General features: G+C 45.5%; 1 protein-coding gene across 1 annotated transcript; it reads right to left on the bottom strand.

Moving 5' to 3' along the window:
* Positions 1-1,752: 1,752 nt before the first annotated feature.
* Positions 1,753-20,482, bottom strand: LOC133379713 (zinc finger and SCAN domain-containing protein 31-like). The gene is made up of 5 exons (XM_061615497.1): positions 19,957-20,482; positions 17,133-17,581; positions 9,431-10,394; positions 4,672-4,798; positions 1,753-4,496 (listed from the first exon to the last, which is right to left on the bottom strand). Exons 3-5 carry the CDS (start codon positions 10,130-10,132, stop codon positions 3,487-3,489), a joined length of 1,839 nt encoding a protein of 612 aa, XP_061471481.1. The 5' UTR covers positions 10,133-10,394; positions 17,133-17,581; positions 19,957-20,482; the 3' UTR covers positions 1,753-3,486.
* Positions 20,483-20,519: the final 37 nt, after the last annotated feature.

Here is a 20,519-nt window from a genome sequence, read left to right on the forward strand (position 1 = left end):
AGGTTTTCCCAGCTGTAGCTGAGGCAGTAGTATCCAATCTCTCTTATATACTTTGCCAGGCCTGTCACATCCATGTATATTCTGCCATTTTTGTGGTACTGCAAGGTCAGGTAGCATTCAGGGCTGTGCATACGGTGAGACTCTGAATAAAATATGGAAATGAAATAAATTGTAGTAACAACTCCTCCTCTTAGCCATGGGTAGAGTGCCCCCAGCCCCAGCTTCTGAGATTTCAGTAAACATGCCCATACACTTTTCAAACTTCTCTCCACAGCCATAAAGACCTGAAACTTAACACTGTTTTAATGAAAGAATGAAAGGTAAGATTTTCAGGATGCTCAAGTATCCTCTGTATACCAAATGTGTAAGCATATCCCTGGGAGCACTCATTCCTTAGATGCAGGCATCACTCAGCTTTTCTCCCCCCCCGCCCCACACTGGCCACCTTCAGCTTTGACTTGAGAAGCCACACATCTTTTCCCACCCTTATGGTAGCTTATATCCTAACCAAATAGTTCCTGTGACCACCACCTGTAAGTCATTATACAAAGGGGAGGGTTTTTTTTCCAGTCAAAGGCCACATTTCCTCCAGGATACTGCGGGGGGGGGGTGCATTCTGTTTGCAGCTGGAGTCAGAATCAAAGGAGGCCAAGATACATCCTTCTGGCTCTCTCTGCCATCCCCTTTTGTGACTCTGCCTCTCATCTGTGGCCCTATCTGCACTAAACATTTAAACCAGCATCATAACACTTTAAACAATCAAGGCTTCCCCCCAAAAATTCTGGAAACTTTTGTTTGTTAAGGATACTAAGAATTGTTGGGAAACCCTATTCCTCTCTCAGAGCTCCAATTGCCAGAGTGGTTTAACAGCAATCCCTCTTCCCAGGGAACTCTGTGAATTGTTGCTCTACGAGGGGAACAGGGTCCTCCTCAGCATCCTTAATAAACCAAAGTGCCCAGGATTCTTTGGGGGAAGCCATGACTGTTTAAAGTGGTATGATGGTGCTTTAACTTTATAGTACAAATGGAGCCTTTCTTTTTCTCTCCTTTCTATTTATATTAAATTAAGCTGAGGACCACAGGTTCTCTATGCTATGCAACAGGAATGACGTAGAAGACCCCCAGAAATAATTAATTAGATCCCTACTGATTTATAAAGAGAAGTAATAGCTAATGAAGAAAGAAACTGTAAAAACTTACTGGTTGGGAACAGTAAAACAAAGCAAAACAAAACACCAATCCTTATATGTAGCTACATTTCAAAACTATTTTCATGAGGCTGTTTGAAACCATTTCAGCAAGATAGCCTCTTTCTGTACCTCAGGATAGGTAAAGGAGCAGGGATTGCCAGGGTGTGTATTTTGAGCCTATGTTATGAGTATACACACTGAAATGTATATTCTGAGACACATTTATAATACCACATAATTCTAAACTTTTTTTTTAAATGATGGGTCAAAATTATTTTTAGGGACATTTATTGAAATAATCTGCTGTTGATAGCATTTCTATCTCTATATCAGAAGTTCCCTAAAAGTAGGGCTGTGTGAACTCTGCACTGGCAAAACCCAAGTTCTATGCCAAGAAAAGGTAAATTATGTGACCTATACAAGCTAACATATTTTTCCATAATTCTGCTTGTGTTCAACAGTGAGGAGGGGCAAGTAGTGACTAAAGCTGGAATCCTAATCCCATTTACCTGGGTGTAAACCACATTGAATTCATCAGGATTTACTTCCGAGTAGACACAGGTAGGATTTATTTATTTATTATTTGATTTATATCCCACCGTTCCTCCCAGCAGGAGCCCAGGATTGTGCTGCTGGGCCATCAAATCTTGGTCTGAGATCGACTAGTTTCCTTCCCTAAAGTATACAGATATTGCTTCTGGAACACCACCAGGCATTACCTACATACTTTTCCAGCTTATTTTCACAACTATGAAAGCTTAAAACTTTACTGAGGTGTTGGATTAATTCATTCTAAAAATATCTTGCAATTTACTCTAACCTAATCTCTATCCTGTTCTCAGGAGGTACATATTTTGCACCCAAACAGTTCAACTAAAATAACATAAAAGCTTTAAGAGACCAGCCACTTAATAAACCGGGTTGCTAACTTCTTTTCCTGGCTGGGCCCTGAAGCCTTTAACAGAGGCAATTCAGCAGGTCAAGCTGAATCACTGAATCTCCATCTTTCGAGCTGGAGGGGTTCTGACAGGAACAAACATGAATGAACAGAACCCATCAAAAGCGATGATGATGTTCGCTCCAGGACCCCATTGCTCACAAGCCACGTTTAGTTGTTGCTGCCCTGCCCACCTTCTCCAATTTCAGGGTGCAGCCCCATTAATTGCTTCTCCTTTAATCACACTGAGATGGGGAGGACTATTTTTCTCTGTTGCCTAATTCATATTGGCTAATCCTCTAATGAGCTGGATGGCAGAGGACAATACCCCTAGTTTGGTTTGGGGGTGCCTGCGTGACACAAGTCATAAAAATAAGTCTCAGACCTGAACTGTAGCCAGAAAAACTCAGTCAACAACTGAGTGGCAGAACCCACAATTTGTGTGGTATGAAGAACCAGGTCTGTTCCCTGCCATCTAGAAGTTAAGGTAGGAAAGCCTGAGAACCCCTGCTGGAGAACTCGAGGAGCTGCAGCCAGTAAGACTGAACTGTACCAATGATGGGGGGGGAAAGCAACTCCTTATATAATTACTTTGAGCAGCCCTAGTTTATATTATCCTGGCTGTGATCTTCTAGGACAGGATGCCTGACTATCCATAGTCCTGTCTTGACTGACAGGCTGTTGGGTTTTACACATACATGTAGAGAACGGGAGCCACTGTTGTTTCAATGTAAGGAAGCTTACTTGCCCATGCCATTATCATTGCAGGGCACCCTGGTGTATTGGTCCAGCATCCCCCATCCCCACATTGGTCTTATGGTGGTCCCCAATCCCTGATTTGAATTTTCCCCGGCAGAGAACAGCAGCATTCACTCCCTCCCCAGCAACAGTGTGTGGCATTAAAAGAGGTCATTGTCCCAGCCATGCTTTGGAGACGTGCATAGTGGACAGCTGCATTCAGCTTCTCTGTCAAGGTGACAGAGAGGGACCCTATTCCCATTGCATCCAGCCAAACACAGACGAGCCAGCTACTTGAGAGAGGTTCATTCCAACTGCCGCACACAGAGTGAACTGCATCGCCTCTGCTTCCTCCAAAGGTCACAGTGACAGCAAGAAAATTCAGCAGCGTGAAGGAGGAAACGACAAGGGTATTCCTCCTGTCCTTTCTCTCCCCTCACCCTGCAATGTCTGTAACAGCCCAAACAGAAGATGGCAGTGGATAGCTGTTCTCAGAACCAGGTTTAAGTCAGCACCAGAGGAAGGGAAACTATTTTTTTTTAAAAAAGCATGGTGAAAACCCCTCTATGTAGCCTTCAAGATCTTTGCTCCCTCTGTGCAGCAGCTTGGGAGTGATGGGCATCAGGAGTGGGGGGAGGGCACCAAGCTGGACTCCACCAGACTTTCCAGTTCTTCTTTCTCCTGCTTTATCTCATGTGGTTTGAATTCACTGCTGGCTTGCAATTCTATGGGCTGCCCGGACTCGCTTCCTTTTGGATTCTCTTTTGAATGGCATTTCTGGTGCTTCACCAGTACTCCCCTCTGCCTGAACCTTCTCCCGCACTCCAGACAGCGATAGGGTTTTTCTCCTGTGTGGATTCGCTGATGCGTGATAAGGTCAGAGAGCCGAGTAAACCTCCTCTCGCACTTGTCACAGGGGTAGGGCTTCTCTCCGGTGTGGATTTTTTGGTGTCTGGTAAGATCAGAAGGGTAAGCGAACCTCCTGCCGCACACTTTGCAGGAGAATGGCTTCTCCCCTGAATGGGTTCGCTGGTGTGAGACAAGATTAGAGTGCTGGATGAATCTTTTCCCGCACACACCACAGGCGTGGGGCTTCTCTCCCGTGTGGATCCTCCTGTGAGTGGTGAGAGAGGAAGAGGAAACGAAGCGTTTCCCACAGTCAGCGCAGGCATAGGGCTTCTGGCCCATGTGGTTGCGCTCATGGATCTTCAGGGCTGATTGATGGCTAAAGCATTTCTGGCAGTAGGAGCAACGGTAGGGCTGCTCTCCTGAATGGCTTCTCTGATGACTGACAAGATATGCCCGCTGACTGAATGTGTCTCCACACTCAGAGCAGATGTGGGGTTTCTCTCCTGAGTGGATTTTCTGATGTCTTGTAAGATGGGAGAGCTGGCTAAAGCTTTTCCCACACTCAACACACAAGTACGGTTTTTCTCCTGTGTGAACATTCAGGTGCTTTGCTAGGTCTGAGGGCCGGGTGAAGCTTTTGCCACATTCAATGCAGAGGTGGGATTTCTCTTTTCTCTGGGTTCCCTCAGGTGCTGCAGGTGCCACCTCCTCCACTGCCGCCTCCTCCTCCCGGGATCCCTGATGTTCAAATTGCTCCTCAGTTCTGCTGGCTGTGTTGGTACCTGCAGGGCGAGGAAGCAAATCACAGTGTCATTCCATGGGTCATTACTAAGGTGGAAGTGGAAGGGGACCAAAAGACTAGGCTAATAAGAAGGCTTAAGTCAGCACTGAAAGCTTATACGACTCAACACCACTCATATCTGAGTTGGAGAAGGGAATTCTACAGTATACCCTTACCCACTAAGCAGGCGTTGCCATTATCTTGCTTCCTGATCTCCCTGCCAAGCTGCCTCTGCCTGGCATCTAGCAGAGCTCTCTGTGCTTCAGAAAAATCCACAGCCACCTCTTGGAACGACTCCTGCCCCTGAAACAACATTGAAAATCCTGTTCGCAAAGAGGCTAAAAGCCCAATAGTAGAGATTGTTCAGGCTGAACAAACCTGTTCAATGGACCTCAGATACCAGGGTTAAAAACAACTTCTGTGTGAGATCCTGAAGAACTGGGTAAGAAAGTTCCTGCCAGTTAAAATTGACAGTACAGGTTTAAATGCAGTGGTGTAGTGGCAAATTTTGAAGTGCAGAAGCTCAGAATGACAGCTCCCTTAGCCACACACCCTACCAGAGTCCAAAAAATGCAGTCAACTGTGTTGATCTATTCTGTGCACACACAACACACACATCAAAGAGCAGCAGTACATAGCATAATACCCAGTTTATTAGGATTAGCATGGCTGCAATTATATGCATAGTTTCCTGGGAGTAAACTCCATTGAACTTTGTGGTGCTTATAGCTGACTGCATAGGTTCAACTTATAAACAACTTTTAATTAGAAATTCAAACTATCTTGCAGATAAGTATCACCATTTAAATTCCTAGCATGAACTAGGAACCACGTCAAAGAAAAGGAAAGAAGTATCCAGCCTCTCTTGAACAAACTTGAAAGCCCCATCATCTATTAATATGCCAGAGCCAAGAGGGTCCAACAATTACCCTGACACTCTGGCAGATGATGCCATCACCCCGGCTCTGAAATATAGTGGCCTGTCTTTCCCCTCTACTACAGCATTGATTAGATGGATATCATGGTTTGATTCAGAGTGGCTTCAGAATTTTTAATCTAAAGAGGGCAAGAGTAGGCTCAAACATCCTGAGTTGTGCTTGAGTATCTCCTCCAACTCCAGGGACAGAAGCAGAGATAAAATATGTATCTTTCCATGAGGGTTCCAAATAAAAGTGGGAAGAGGAAGTGTGAGTGATTTGTGGAAATATGTGACGTCACATTTCCCACCACCTCTCAACACTCATCCAAGCATCTCCAGACTGCCAGCAAGATATTTTTTCACTGTGCACTAAATTTGTATTGAATATTGAAGCATATCTTCTTGTGTGACACAATATTGTTTGTCTTTCTTAGCAAGTGACTCTGCAAGCATGTATAGCATTTGTGTGTGTGTGTGTGTGCGTGTGTGTGTGTGTGTGTGAAAGAGAGAGAGTGAGAGAGAGAGAGATGCATGTGGTGTTACAACAGCAACAAATTTAAAATATCAAAATGTGGGTTCTCTAGGTCCTAAGACAATCTGTATTTAGAAGTAAGCACTGAGAAATGTCTTTAATGGATCTTGCCATTAACCCTTGCTGTATTACAAGAGACAAGTTTCTATGGCTAGGAGCGCTTATGCCCAGCTGAGGCTGATTCACCAGCTAAGGCCATTCCTTGACCTCAGTTGTCCATGCTTTGGTGACTTCCTGTCTGGACTACTGTAATATGCTCTAGATGGGGCTGCCCTTGAAGATGGTCTGGAGGCTGCAGTTAGTGCAGAAAGCAGTTGCTAGGCTGGTAAGTGGGGCAGCCCGATGGGATCGTGTGTCACCTGTCCTGAAAGCACTGCACTTGCTGGTAGTTCATCTATGCACTCTCCCCTCCTGCAAGAGAGCTACCAGCCCAATTCAAGGCATTAGTACTAGCATATAAAGCCCTAAATGGCTTGGAACAATGCCTAGGCCTCCATAGTCCCGTTGTTTTGGCACCTGAGGCAGAAAACCCCACAAGCACCTCTTCCCCTTTCCGGACATAAAAATACAACAATAAATAACTGGGTGCCGTTTCACGACATCCAAAATCAGCTGCCTGAAGCAGCACCTTACTCTGCCTAATGGCAGGGCTCGCCCTACATCCTCTTCATCAGCAGTGGGAAACTCACCATCATTATATATGGAATGTAGGTATGAGCTGTAGGCCACATAGCCAATGAATCAATCCATGCACAAGTCCGACGACACAACAAGACTTACAAGGTGGTCCAAAGGCTGCCTTATTTCTTTTTAAACAAGCTACAGCTGCTTGGAGCAGCTAGTAGCTTCACCATGTCTGTGCTGTAATTTAATTGCGCCCTCTCCTTTGCAGAGCTCAACTGGCTCCGTGGTTTACCCCGGAGCTAAGAGTGATGAAGCAAGAAAGGAGACGGCTTGAGTGCAAATGGAGACGAACTCCCGGCGGCTGTAACCTTGCCCTTGTGAAGGTCTCTACCAAGCTCTATGTGAAGGCGCTGAGGGCAGCAAAGAAGCAGTACTTTGCTGCCTCCATTCAGTCATCTTCCAACCGCCCAGCGGAGCTTTATAAAGTTGTTCGGGGACTTTTACATTCTGGTCCTCAGAACGCAATAATATCATCAACAGCTCGCTGTAACGAGTTTGCGAGACACTTCCAAGATAAGATCACGAACATCCGCCGGGACCTTGACTCCAATATTGTAGCAGTTGATCCTAATGAGGTGTCCAGAGCACAGTCTTGTCCTGTTTTATTGGATGAATTTCAGTTGGTACAGCTCGAGGATGTGGACAAGGTGCTTGGACAGGTGCGGGCGACCACGTCCGCTCTGGATCCTTGCCCCTCATGGCTGATAAAAGCTAGCAGGAATGGAACAGCCAGATGGGCCAAGGAGGTGATCAATGCCTCTTTACGAGAGGGAGTGGTACCACTCTGTCTGAAACAGGCGGTGGTGAAACCACTCCTAAAAAAACCCTCCTTGGACCCTGAAAATCTTGACAACTATAGACCGGTAGCGAATGTTCCATTCCTGGGCAAGGTTTTAGAGCGCGTGGTCGCTCGCCAGCTCCAGGCTCTCCTGGATGAAACTGATTATCTGGATCCATTTCAATCGGGCTTTCGGCCGGGGTTTGGTACAGAAACAGCCTTGGTCACCCTGTATGATGACCTCTGTCGGGAGAAAGACAGAGGGAGTGTAACTCTGTTGGTTCTCCTGGATCTCTCAACGGCTTTTGATACCATCGACCATGGTATCCTTCTGGGGCAACTTGCGGATTTGGGAGTTGGAGGCACTGCTTGGCAGTGGCTGTGCTCCACATCTCCAGAAGTTGGTGCTTGGGGAGCATTGCTCAAGTCCCTGGGTACTCCAATATGGGGTCCCGCAGGGTTCGGTTTTGTCCCCCATGCTTTTCAATATCTATATGAAGCCGCTGGGTGAGGTCATAAGGAGATTTGGAGTGCGTTTCCAGCAATATGCTGATGATACGCAGCTCTACTTCTCCTTTTCATCTTCTTCAGGTGAGGCTGTTGATGTACTAGACCACTGCCTGGCCGCGATAATGGACTGGATGAGAGCTAATAAACTGAGACTCAAACCTGACAAGACTGAGATGCTGTTGGTGGGGGATCTCTCTGCCCAGATGGTTGATGTCCGACCTGCCCTAGATGGGGTTACACTCCCCCTAAAGGAGCAGGTCCGTAGTTTGGGGGTCTTATTAGATCCGCTCCTGTCATTGGAGGCCCAGGTAGCCTCGGTGGCACGGAATGCGTTCTACCAGCTTTGGCTGGTAGCCCAACTACGACCCTATCTGGACAGGGAGAACCTTGCCACAGTTATCCATGCTCTGGTAACCTCTAGATTGGACTACTGTAATGCACTCTACGTAGGGTTACCTCTGAAGACGGTTCGGAACTTCAGCTGGTGCAGAATGCTGCGGCCAGAGTCCTTACTGGGACTAAAAGATATGATCATATAACTCCTGTCCTGGCCCAGCTGCACTGGCTACCGATATGTTTCCGGGCCAGATTCAAAGTGTTGGTTCTTACCTATAAAGCCCTTAACGGCATTGGACCGCAATATCTGGTGGAACGCCTCTCCCGCTATGTACCTGCCCGTTCACTGCGCTTGACGTCGAAGGCCCTTCTCCGGGTTCCAACGCATATGGAGGCCCGGAGAGTAATAACTAGAGCTAGGGCCTTCTCAGTGGTGGCCCCCGAGTTATGGAATGCCCTCCCTGATGAGATACGCCAGGCGCCTTCTTTGTTATCTTTTTGGCGCCAGGTAAAGACCTACCTCTTTGCCCAGGCATTTTAAATTTAAATTTAATTTTAATTTGTCTCTGTCTTAATTTTGTTTATATATTCTTTATAGTGTATTGTTCTCATGTTTGTTTGTATTTTAATCTGTTTTAACTTTTTGTACACCGCCCTGAGAGCTTGTCGCTATAGGGCGGTTTAAAAATGTAATAAAATAAATAAAATAAATAAAATAAAATAATAACATTTAAATGCTCCCAGGAAGTGACTGTACTACATAACGGGCTGTTCTTTCCTGGGGAATTGTATGGAGAGAGAAAAATGGCTTCGTCCATGTACCTATAACGTATTTTAAGAAGGCAGCCCTTGGACTACCTCCTAAGTACCTGTTGTTTATGAACTGTGTGGGTTTTTAAATTTTTGGTTTTGTTTTGTTAAATCCACACATAAATGGGGTAGCATGGAGCCATTTTTGCATCATATAACATATATTGTCATATATCAAATCCAACACAGGACAGATATGGGGAGTTTTGTCCATCCCTAACTACAGGTGACTAGTTCATGTAATAGGTACTTCTATTTCACTTTGCAGAGGGCACTCCAACAGTGGCGTTTGGTTTCCTGCAGAGGCAGAACGAGAGAAAAAGCACATACTCTGTGCACAGATGCTGCCTTTGCTCCTGCACTCACCTGTTCTTCCTGCTGCTCGCCCTCCTGCTGCCTCAGAATGAAGCCTTCAGCCAGGGCCACCGCTTGGGCACAGGTCTCTGGGCTACGGTCCCTGACCTGACTTTGGATTTCCTGTGGCAGGATGGTCAGGAACTGCTCTAAGATCAGCAGCTCTATGATCTGCTCCTTTGTGCGGCTCTCTGGCTCCAGCCAGCAGTGGCAGAGCTCACGCAGTTGGCTGCAAACCTCCCGAGGCCCCTCGGCCTCCTGATAGCAGAATTGCCTGAAGCGCTGGCGATGGATCTCTGTGCTGGTGGAGTTTCCTTGCAGGAAGGTGGTCTTCACCTTCCCATAGTCTATTTTGTCTCTGGAAGTCAGGCTGCTCAATGCTTGCTGGGCTTCTGGGCTGAAGGCTGGCATCAGCCGGGTCAGCCTGTCTCCTCTGGGCCACTGGCAGGCACCAAACACCCTCTCAAAAGCAACCAGGTCATCCCATGATGTTAGTTCTGGTAGCGGTGGATTCCCCCAGCCTGTGGGAGGCGAATGCACAGTCTTCAGGAAATCCTGCCACTGGGATTCCAAGCGCTGAGGTATACACTCCTGTTGTGGTCTTGACCAGCAAGGTAGCTCCTGTGGGGTCCCAGACTGGATGGCAAAGCTCTCCCTTCTTGTTCTCTCCAAACCCTCTGCTGGGCTGGGGCCTGCTAGGACCTGCTTCTCCATTTTCACTACTGCACTCTCCCTCTTGTCAAACCTTTCCTGGACCTAGAGACCCAGGGCTGACACCTCCCACAATTATTCAGCCATTTTATCTCTCTAGAGGTAGATTTCAACTTCGAAGCCTCCCCTATTTTTTTTCCTATTTGTGTCCCTAGTCCTTGCTAGTGTACATGATACCCCTCTGACAGCTCACAGTGCATGTAGGATCGAACAGTAGGGTCAGTGACAAGGCCAGAGTTCCTGTTCAGTTACCTGGAGCTTGTTCCTGAGAAGAAAAATATATAAATATATATAATTTATTACAATTGTGTCCCACCTTTCCTCCAAGTTGCTCAGGACAGTGTACATTAAGCTATTTAGTGTTTTTCTTAAAACAACCCTGAGAAATAATGACTGGTCACCCAGAGAGCTTTGTGATCTCTCTTGACAGACTGGCAAACAGGGAGGATATTTTGACCATGGCACAATCTAGGTGTAGATCCGGGGGGGGTAGCTAACATGGTGCCCTCCAGATGTTGTTGGACTACAACTCCCATCATCCTTATAGCCATGAGAAGGGCCTTGGATCAGTGGCACAGCATCTGCTTTCCATGCAGGAGGCTTCAAGTACAATCCCAGACATCTCTAGGAAGGGCTGGGAGTGTCCCCTGCCTGAAACCCCGGAGAAACACTCCCAGTCAGTGTAGGAAACACTGAGCTAGATGGATCAATGCTCTGATTCAGTACTGGCCATTCTGATGGGGGCTACTATCACTGGCCTACATTCTAGAGCACACTAATGCTACATATATGGTGTGGCACTAAACATTTATCTACAATCTATTGAAGAAGCAAGTTAAAAATGCATAATGTAGTAGCAAAATTGTGAAAGGTGCAGGTACTTTTGCTATAGCAACAGAAAAAAAAACAAAGTCACTCTGTGGCTCATACAGGCAACTGAACTATATTGTTATACTTATATAAATATGTTAAACTTTTGTATTTTATTAATGGGTTTCAAAAATTAAGGACCTTATCCCTGGAGTGGGACAAGAGCCTGGTATACAGGTTGGGGAAGAGGTGAGGAATCTGTAGCCCTCAATATATATATATATTTACTACAGTGCCCATCACCCCTGAACATTGGCTATGCTGGCTGAGGCTGATGGGAGTTGGAGGACAAAAACATCTGGAGGGCTATACAGGTTCCTCGTCCCTGTGGTGGTGGAAATTGGAACTGTCTGGTTTAGTTAAGCGACTGGTCAGAGTATCTTCCTGGATATGATGGTTCATTTCCATAGAGGGGAGGGGTATTCTGTGAGGTGGGCTCTCCGGAAGTAAGGCTAATACTTTCCTGGAAGTCACATGTGTTATCACCTGGAAGCTCTGTTTTCCCCGTCCTAGACATGTGAGTGCTGGCTATTATTACTCAGTGGTGATGGCAGGAGTGCATGCATGCATGCAGATGGGAAGGGACTATAGCTCAGTGGCAGAGCAAGTGTTTTGTTTGCAAAGATCCCTGGTTTGATCTCCAGTTGAAAGGACCATGTATTACGTGATGGAAAAGACCCTTCCTTGCATGAGAACCTAGAAAGCTGCTACCAGTCAGAGTAGGCAATACTTGGCTAGATGGACAAATAAGACAGCTTCCTGTCGTCCCATAGATATTATTTAATAATTCTTTCACAGGTTCTTAGGCAGAATTCTGGTATTTAAAACATGCTTCAAGGCTTCAGCTGTGGTACATTCTGGGTTCAAATTAAGCGTAGCTTGGGTGCGTGTCTCTGAAGGGGAAAAATGGACTGCCTTTAAGTCGATTCTGACTTATGGTGACCCTATGAATAGGGTTTTCATGGTAAGCGGTGTTCAGAGGTGGTTTACCATTGCCTTCCTCTGAGGCTGAGAGGCAGTGACTGGCCCAAGGTCACCCAGTGAGTTCCATGACTGTGTGGGGATTCGAACCCTGGTCTCCCAGGTTGTAGTCCAACACCTTAACCCAGTGATTCTCAAACGGTGCGCTGTGGCACACTGGTGCACCACAAGACACTAGGTGTGCTGCGAATATTATGAAAGTCTATTATTATTAAGTTATTTTTATTCATAGTTTAAAATTATTAATATATTTTTAATTTTGTACACAAAGTGCGCCAGAAATTTTTTATATGTTTTACAGTGCACCGCAAACCAAAAAAGACTGAGAAACACTGCCTTAACCACTACACCACAGGGGAAACATGGGCAAAAATGCACAGCAGAGGAAACCTGGTTTGTTTGTAGGTGGTTTGGCCATTTAGAATTTGGTTCAAGGATGGTGGGAAATAAATTCTTAAGAAGCTTTATAGAGATAACTATTGTTATGAGACAGACAATCTGTTAGATATTTTAAATTCTTCTTCTCCGAGAGCAACACATGGCAGCAAGTCTCTGCCAAATTAATGCACAAAGGGGCATCTCTCCTGCCCAGTTTATAACAACTGCACACATGTTGTCGTGATGCTGGTGAAACCATTCTTAATGTTTCCACCCAGTCTCTTTAGAGTAGCGTTCAATACCAAATTATCTGGATAGCTATGCTGGGACATAGTTTATCACTCCCAGACATGGAGTAAGGCATAAGCGACATGGGGTGGGGTGGGGTGGGGTTGCCCAAATTATACAGCCATGAGAGTGCTGTATGCTATAGTCAGAATGGTTTCTTCACATTCTGCAATGTTAAACTGAAAATAGTATTCACTAACAGGCAAAAAACCTTGCGGTTTAAGAACGTACCTATAGCCCACAGATATTTCTATCAAACTTTAAAAAGCAGGGAAATTGGGCAGCTATAGTGAATGCACCAGGGGAGCAGGAGACCTGAACTCCTCTCTGAGATATTGTACTGCCCTACAAAGTTGTCAAAATGCAAACACAATTTGGGTTGGTCTTTCACAGTCCAATCCACTTGCTGTGTGGCTTGGAAGAATTTGGTAACATGTGCCTCTGAGCATATGGTGAGTGGTGGGCAGGAGTTCAGGTCTCCTGCTCCCCTGGTGCATTCACTATAGCTGCCCAATTTCCCTGCTTTTTAAAGTTTGGTAGAAATATCTGTGGGCTATAGGTACATTCTTAAACCACAAGGTTTTTTGCCTATTAGTGAATTTCCCTGCTTTTTAATCCGGGAGGTAAGATATAGGATCCTGTGCAAGTTTGCTGAGAATGGATTGATCATTTGCATGCTTATTGAGTTAAGTGGGATTTACACACACACACCAGGCAATCATGCTTAGGATAGGTGAAACTGACCACAGGGGATGGGGAAGGGAAGAGGGGGAGGAGGGAGGGGTGGAAAGGCAGAGGGGAGGACTGGGATGGGAGCAGGCAGGAGGGGGAGGGGAGAAGAAGGACTGATGTGGTCGTTTGCATGTTTATTGAGTTCAGTGGGATTTACTCCCGTGCAATCATGCTTAGGATAGGTAAAACTGACAGGGGGAGAGGGACGGAGGGCTGGAGTGGGCAGGGAAGCTGGAAGAAGGAAGAGGGGAGGAGAAAGGGAGAGGAAAGGGGAAGGAGGGAAAAGGCAGGTCTGATCATTTGTATGATTATTGAGTTGAATCGGATATACTCCTATGCAATCATGATTAGGATAGGTAAAACTGACCAGGCTGGGCCTGCCAACCAAGACGTCTTCTGTATCTTTCAGTTGGGCAGAGGGAAGGGACAATTCTACCTTGTGGTTTTTCCCATTACAATGTTGCAAGAACACCGGCACTTGGCTGACTTTCTCTTCTCCTAAAGGTACAGGATCAGTCTCAGGCCCTGAACCTGGCAACCCTACCTCCCACCCAAATTTAAAACAAAGCTGTCCCTGGCCACATCCACACCAGGCATCTATTACACTTTGGACAATCATTACTTATTTATCTATTTATTTAGTGTATTTATATACCACCCCATAGCCGAAGCTCTCTGGGCGGTTTACAATAACTAAAAACATTTAAAACAAATATACAAATTTAAAAACACATCTTTTAAAAACAATTTAAAACAATTTATCATGGCTTCTCTCAAAGCCATGGCTCAAAGCCAATCATGGCTTCTCTTAAAGAATCCTGGGAAGTGTAGTTAGTGAAGGGTGCTGAGAGTTGCTAGGAGACGCCCTGTTCCTCTCACAGACCTTCAGACTGGCTGACTGTTAAACCATTCTCTCAGGGGAATAGGAGTCTCCTCTCAGCACCCTTCACAAACTACACTTCCCAGGATTCTTTGAGGGAAGCCATGACTGTCTCAAGTGAAATCAAGTCTGGTGTGGGTGTGGCCCTCTGATTAGCCGAGCCCAGCAGCTGTGAGGCTTTTAGAACACTGACAGTTGGTCCTTACTGAGCATGCCCCGCGTTATAATAAGCTTCCAGCCAAAATTTCTTAAATTAATTAAAAATCAACCAGGCATTTTTTTAAGTTTTAAACTGTAGTAGATGAAGGTCAGAGTATGGGGCAAGGTCAGTATTAGGATTACAGGTACTCTGTGAACATGACTGATTTTTAATGAATTTCAACAGATTATGAGAACTCGCAGAAAAAAGTCCAAAAGGGCTCTGAGTTTTTTTCTCTCTTTTTAGACTTTGAACTCTCGATTCTCTCTTGACTGTTTGTGTATCGCCATGAAAATTGACAGGGTTGTTAAGCAAGCGTTTCTGAGTTCAGAACTATATGTTTTGTAAGGTTTTGTTTTGAAATGAGCTTATGGGAAGCATCAGAATGGCATGGAGGATATTTTCCATTTAACATTGTGGAATGTGAAAAATCCCCGCTGACTATAGTATACAGCCACTCTCGTGGCTGTATAATAATACCCCCATGCCATTCTGCTGCTTCCCATAAGCTCATTTCAAAACAAAACCTTACAAAACTTATATAGTCCTGAACTCAGAAATACTTGCTTAACAACCCACTAAGTTTTCATAGCAATACACAAATCATTCAGAGAGAATCGAGAGTTCAAAGTGTAAAACAAGCGGGGGGAAATCCAGACCCTGTAGGGACTTTTTTCTGTCAGTGGTCTCATAATTTGTTGAAATTAATTAAAAATCAGCCATGTTCAAGGAGTGCCTGTAATCCTGTTACTGACCTTGCCCCATACTCAGACTTTCATCTTCTGCAGTTTAAAAGTTTAAAAAATGCATGGCTGATTTAATTAATTTAAGAAATTTAGCATTTAGTTATGATAGCGCAGGGCATACTCAGTAAGAACCAACTGTCAGTGTTCTAAAGTTCAGGCTCACAGCTGTTTGGCTCAGCTAATCAGAGGGCCACCCCTACCCCCAACATTTATTCCACTTTAAACAGTCATGGCTTCCCCCAAAGAATCACGGGAAGTGTAGTTTGTGAAGGGTGCTGAGAGTTGTTACGACTCCTATTCCCCTGACACCCTCCAGTGACCAGAGCGGTTTAACAGTCAGCCCCTCTTCTGGAGACTGTAGCTCTGTGAGGGCAATGGGGCATCTCCTAGCAACTCTCAGCACCCTTCACAAACTACACTTCCCAGGATTCTTTGGGGTAAGCCATGACTGTCTAAAGTGGAATAAAGGTCTGGTGTGGATGTGGCCAGGGACAGCTTTTATTTAAATTTGGGTGAGAGAAAACGTACCTGCTGTAGAATAAAAAGGTTGGGGAACCCCTGAAAAAGATACTGTTTGCAATGTTTTCCTTTTGGAAAGAAATGAGGCTTCCCCTCTGCCCCGTGTCTAACCCCCCAATCTCTTCCCCGCCTCCCCTTCCTGCCCTCCTCCTCCCCCCTCCCCCAGGTCAGTTTCACCTATCCTAAGCATGATTACACAGGGGTAAATCCCACTGAACTCAAAAAGCATGCAAATGGTCAAACCTGCCCTACAACATCTCAGAGAGGAGGTCAGGTCTCCTGCTCCCTTGGTGCATTCACTATAGCTGTACAATTTCCCTGCTTTTTAATGTTTGATAGAAAAATCTGTTGACTATCCCTACGTTCTTAAACCACAAGGTTTTTTTTTTGTCTATTAGTGAGTATTGTTGTTTAGTGTTTTATTAGATACAGAGCAGCCTAATGAGTAGGGCTGGAGCAGAAGGGAAAACAGAGATGTTATTGTCTGAGAAACCAAGGAGCGGGCTAAGCATGCAGATTCCTTAATCGGCTCACGAGTTAAATACGTTTTTGCAGAGCTGCAGCAGTTCCGAGCTTGCTCGCTCTCCCCACCGCCATGAGGCAGTGGAACCCACCGGGGGTCCCCAGAGACACCCCCCGCCTCTCGCCCCCAGAGAGAAGCCAGCACCTTGATAAACAAGTGAAAAGTATGTGTGCGGAGGGGGGATTATTCTCCCCACCTCACCCCCCAACCACCAAAGTCTGATAGACTCTTCCTTCTCCAATCTTCAGTTCGTGGCTGGAAGTAGGAAATCAGAAAAAAAGGGGAACAAAGGGGGGCTGGTGGAATTCTGCACTTCCCGCTGGAAGGCGTTTCCCCCGAATGCAACCGTTCAGCAGGAAGAAGGTCCCTCTTTTCCCTCCCACTCTGCAAACAAACACAAACTCTGGATTTCTCCCCCCCTCTTTCTTTTTGGCGTCAGGGAAGAAGTGGAGTCCACGATGGCTCCTCTCCCCTCCCCACCGCCACTTTTTATATTTATTTAATGCATCCCTAAAGCCTGACTCGGAGTCGCTTTGCTGCAGCCGGGTGGAAGCGAAGGGCTTGAGACGAAGTAGAGACGCTGGACAAAGAAAGCGAAGCGGCTGGTTCCATCGAGCAGGCCCCGTAGAAAGAAGCGTCACCCCGCCGCTCCCGTAGCTCGCCAGAGCCGTCATTTCCCAACTCCATAAGGGCGACCCCCCCTTCCCAAAACCTCCACACAGATCTACAGAGATCCGTTGAAGAGGCCCCTCTTCCTCCGTGCACCGCGTCTGTCTCCTCTCCCAGCCCTCCCCTCTCCCGGATTTTGGTCTCCGACTCCGCCTGATTTTTCACCCTCCCCTGCAGCTGCATCAGCTTCCCTTGGCCCAGATGTCCCTTAAACTCACCGCTCCCCACAGTTCCTGCCTCCGCGCGGACCCCTGAGGATCTGGAGCCCTGCAGACAACCCCCCCCCTTAATAAAATTCAAATCCCGAGGTTTTTAATCCAGGGCGGAGCAGGATGGAGCCTGGACTATTGCATTCCCCCTCTCGGTTTCCTGGGCCTCTCCAGGGCTTAGCTCTCGCTCAATAGCACTAAACCGGCTTAAATCCAAGGGCTCCTGTTTAACTGGTTTGAGGATCGGGCTGCCAGTCAGTTTAACCCTTGACGCGTCTCAGCATTAGACGTGACTGTGATACACAGTGTTTCTGCAACAGTTGAGGATGACTTTATCTCTTGGCAGGGTGAATTCTCGTGGCACAGCCGAAGTGTGAGGCTCAGGCTTGCAAACCTAAACTCGTTTGATTCCCGTTTTGCACAACATTAATGTTCTCTTTCTGGTGCCACCGTAACCACTGCAAAGCATTTCAAAAATAATAATCACAGTGGAATCCCCTCCTAGATTGTGCCATGTCTATTTCCATAACAGGTCCCAAACTAGCAAAGTTGGATGAGATCAGTAGTATAGGGGCATATCTAGAAGTGCAGGATCCCTTCATGATAGTCATGCCATACCCCCTCACTTGTTTGCTCTCCATTGTCATTTCCACACTCCTCAGTCCTTCCCGCACTTGTCTTCTCCCACAACAGACATTCCTAGAAGCCAATCAGCATGGAAGGGGCGTGTGGTAGCTACTGAGAAGAGTCTTCTCAGTGACTATCTTACCTCCTTCACTCTGATTGGCTTCAGTCAGCAGGAAAGGACAAGGAAGCATGTTAGAAGGTTCTTCCCAGAGGCTAACACACTTCCTTTTCATGCTGATTGGCTTGTAGGAGGTTGGAGACATAGGGACCCTGCTGGGATCCTTCTTCCAAAAAAGTAAAGCGTCTAAGACCCCCAAGACCCTGTACAACTACACCCCTGGATGAGATAACCAGTCACTTTAGAGGGTTTTCAGCAATGGATTTTCAATGCATGGCACATCTGACATGAATCTTTCGATACCTGCTTTTCAGTTTCCCGTGTGCAAAATGGCACAGAATAGAATCTGTCGGGACATACCTGAATAAAGGAACTTCAAAGGGAATCTGCAACATGAAACTGAACTACTGTGCCTCAAAAGATTCAATGCCTCAAAACAAAGGATTTTTATCATACTGTGTTAGTTAGCTTACCAGTAGCAGGATGTCTGTGTTATTAACAACCACTTTGTGAACGAGGACAATTAATTATATAATTATCACTGTCTGTACTTTTCTACATTTCATTTAGCCCTGACCTTACTGTTTATAATACCCCCCAAAACACCTGTGTGTGTATGTGTGAGAGAGACAGGATAATACTTCATGCTTCTGATGAAGCAGAGTCTACAAAAGATTACGCCATAACACATTTGTTAGTCTTTAACACATTGCAACAGGCTAGCTACCACAGCTGCCTCTCTGGAAATTATTTTTAACAGTGGTTAAATTTGCAGAGTTTTTGAGAGGATAATGTTGACAAAGTAAAGTTATCCACCTCAGAGGATGCAAATCAGACATTTTAGGGGCTGCACTGGCTTTCTGGTACTTTCAAAGTGTAATTCAAGGTGCTGATTTTTACCTGCAAAAGTTCAAAATGGCTTGGATTCCCTCCTACATATATTAGCAAATATCCTTTTATTTTTACAATGTTGCTCCTCATACAGAGTTTCATATCCCATCCCACTCCACAGTTACTGCTCCACAACTTAGGGATTTCCTATCCTGGGTGATTTAACCAAAGTCTGAGAACTAGCATATTTTAAGGGTGAGCTGTAAAACTTTATCTGACTTGTCTTAAATATGGGGTACCAGTTTTAATTCTAAAGACTGTGTTATAGTTTATTAGATGTGTAATTTATTTTGCTGGCTTTATTCAATTGGTATTTTAGGGCTGAGTGTCTCACTCACACATGTACATTATTTGATTTCTCATCAGTAGTGTAATACATGTCTGCTCAGAAGTAAGACCCATTAAGTTAAGGAGGACTGACTCCCAGGTAACCATTTGTATAGTTATATATACACTTACCTGGGAATTAGTCCTACTGAACTCAATGGGGTTGCTTATGGGTAGACATATATAGGATTGAGCTGTTAATGTCTTAATATTTTATGACTTGGAGCGAAACAAAGATGTGAAGTAACTCTACTGAAAGTATTGAATCAGAGATGATGTGGGGACACTTGTACCAGTGCATGTTGTGGGATGGCCAGTAGCACTCTCCCTGATTTCCCTACTGCAGCTTTTATGCCTGGATCCTATGCACTGATTGACTAAAGTCCAGCAAGTTTTCAAACAGTTTTTATAGAAACCCTAAGGTTGTTCTGAAAGACTGCCTGCCATTACAAGAGCCTTGTATTAAAAGCACTAGCCTGGCAACCATTAGCGAGGAATGGCTAACCCTTTCCAGGCTAAAGGTTACTTTGACCCATGGTCAAATCCACCAGGTACTGCATCTCAATGTGGGTATGGACAAAGTATAAAAGAGGTAATTACAAGAACCACAGTTCTCAAGGCTGCCTTCCAAAAGACTTTCCCATCAACTAAAATTTCAAGGGGCTACAAAAATATTTTGGCGTTACACAGAGTTACCTATGGGACCAGTCAGCAAAAAAATAAAAATAAATGCAATGGTCAAGAATAATACAAGTTGTAGTCCCCAACATGTGGGCAGCACCTGACTTGGAGATGACTTGGAGCTATACCTCTCTTTGACCTACACCTTACTGGTCTGGTGGCTAGCAGTTCTATGCCCATAGCACATACCCTAGAATGGTCTCCCCAGTGCATGTTGTTTCCTATTCCTTCTGGACAATGGGTGAACTATTTTCTTCAGCGTGATTCTGCAGGACTACAGTTGACCTGGAATCACAGGCAGCGTGCTTGGTTGAAAGCTAGTCCCATCAATTTCAGAGGATTTTATGGTTTCAGTCAAAAAGTAATATTGTTGCTGCAAGTCTTGGGTGTAATAAATCTTGACTCTTATAAAACCTCAGGAAACGGATAAGGCAGTTGCAGCCTAAGCTCGAATAATTACAGAGAAAAACAAAACAAAAAACATTGGTTCCGTAGCAAACTCTGCTAGGCCCTAGTTCTCCGTATGACATCACGACTATGTGCTTCTCAGAAGAGAATAAGACTGCTCTGTCTCCCTGCCTGCACCACCTTGCAAGTCGGAGAGGACTACAACTCCCAGGACGCACTTTTGCAGCGGAAAAAGACCGTTCACCCTTACGCCTCATCCGATGCATTCTGGGAAACATCCGGCTGTTTTTTATGATCACTCCATTTCATTGGAAATAATCCTTCCGCAGCGAAGGAAAGGAAAT

The sequence above is a fragment of the Rhineura floridana genome, chromosome 3 (assembly GCF_030035675.1).
Source record: "Rhineura floridana isolate rRhiFlo1 chromosome 3, rRhiFlo1.hap2, whole genome shotgun sequence".
In the NCBI taxonomy this organism is placed as follows: domain Eukaryota; kingdom Metazoa; phylum Chordata; class Lepidosauria; order Squamata; family Rhineuridae; genus Rhineura; species Rhineura floridana.

Coding starts and splice junctions, on each gene's coding strand:
- LOC133379713 (XM_061615497.1), bottom strand. CDS start 10,132: ATGGAGAAGCAGGTCCTAGCAGGCCCCAGCCCAGCAGAGGGTTTGGAG. Junction 4,799..9,430: donor GCGAGCAGCAGGAAGAACAG/GTGAGTGCAGGA, acceptor ATGTTGTTTCAG/GGGCAGGAGTCGTTCCAAGA. Junction 4,497..4,671: donor TGGCAACGCCTGCTTAGTGG/GTAAGGGTATAC, acceptor CTCGCCCTGCAG/GTACCAACACAGCCAGCAGA.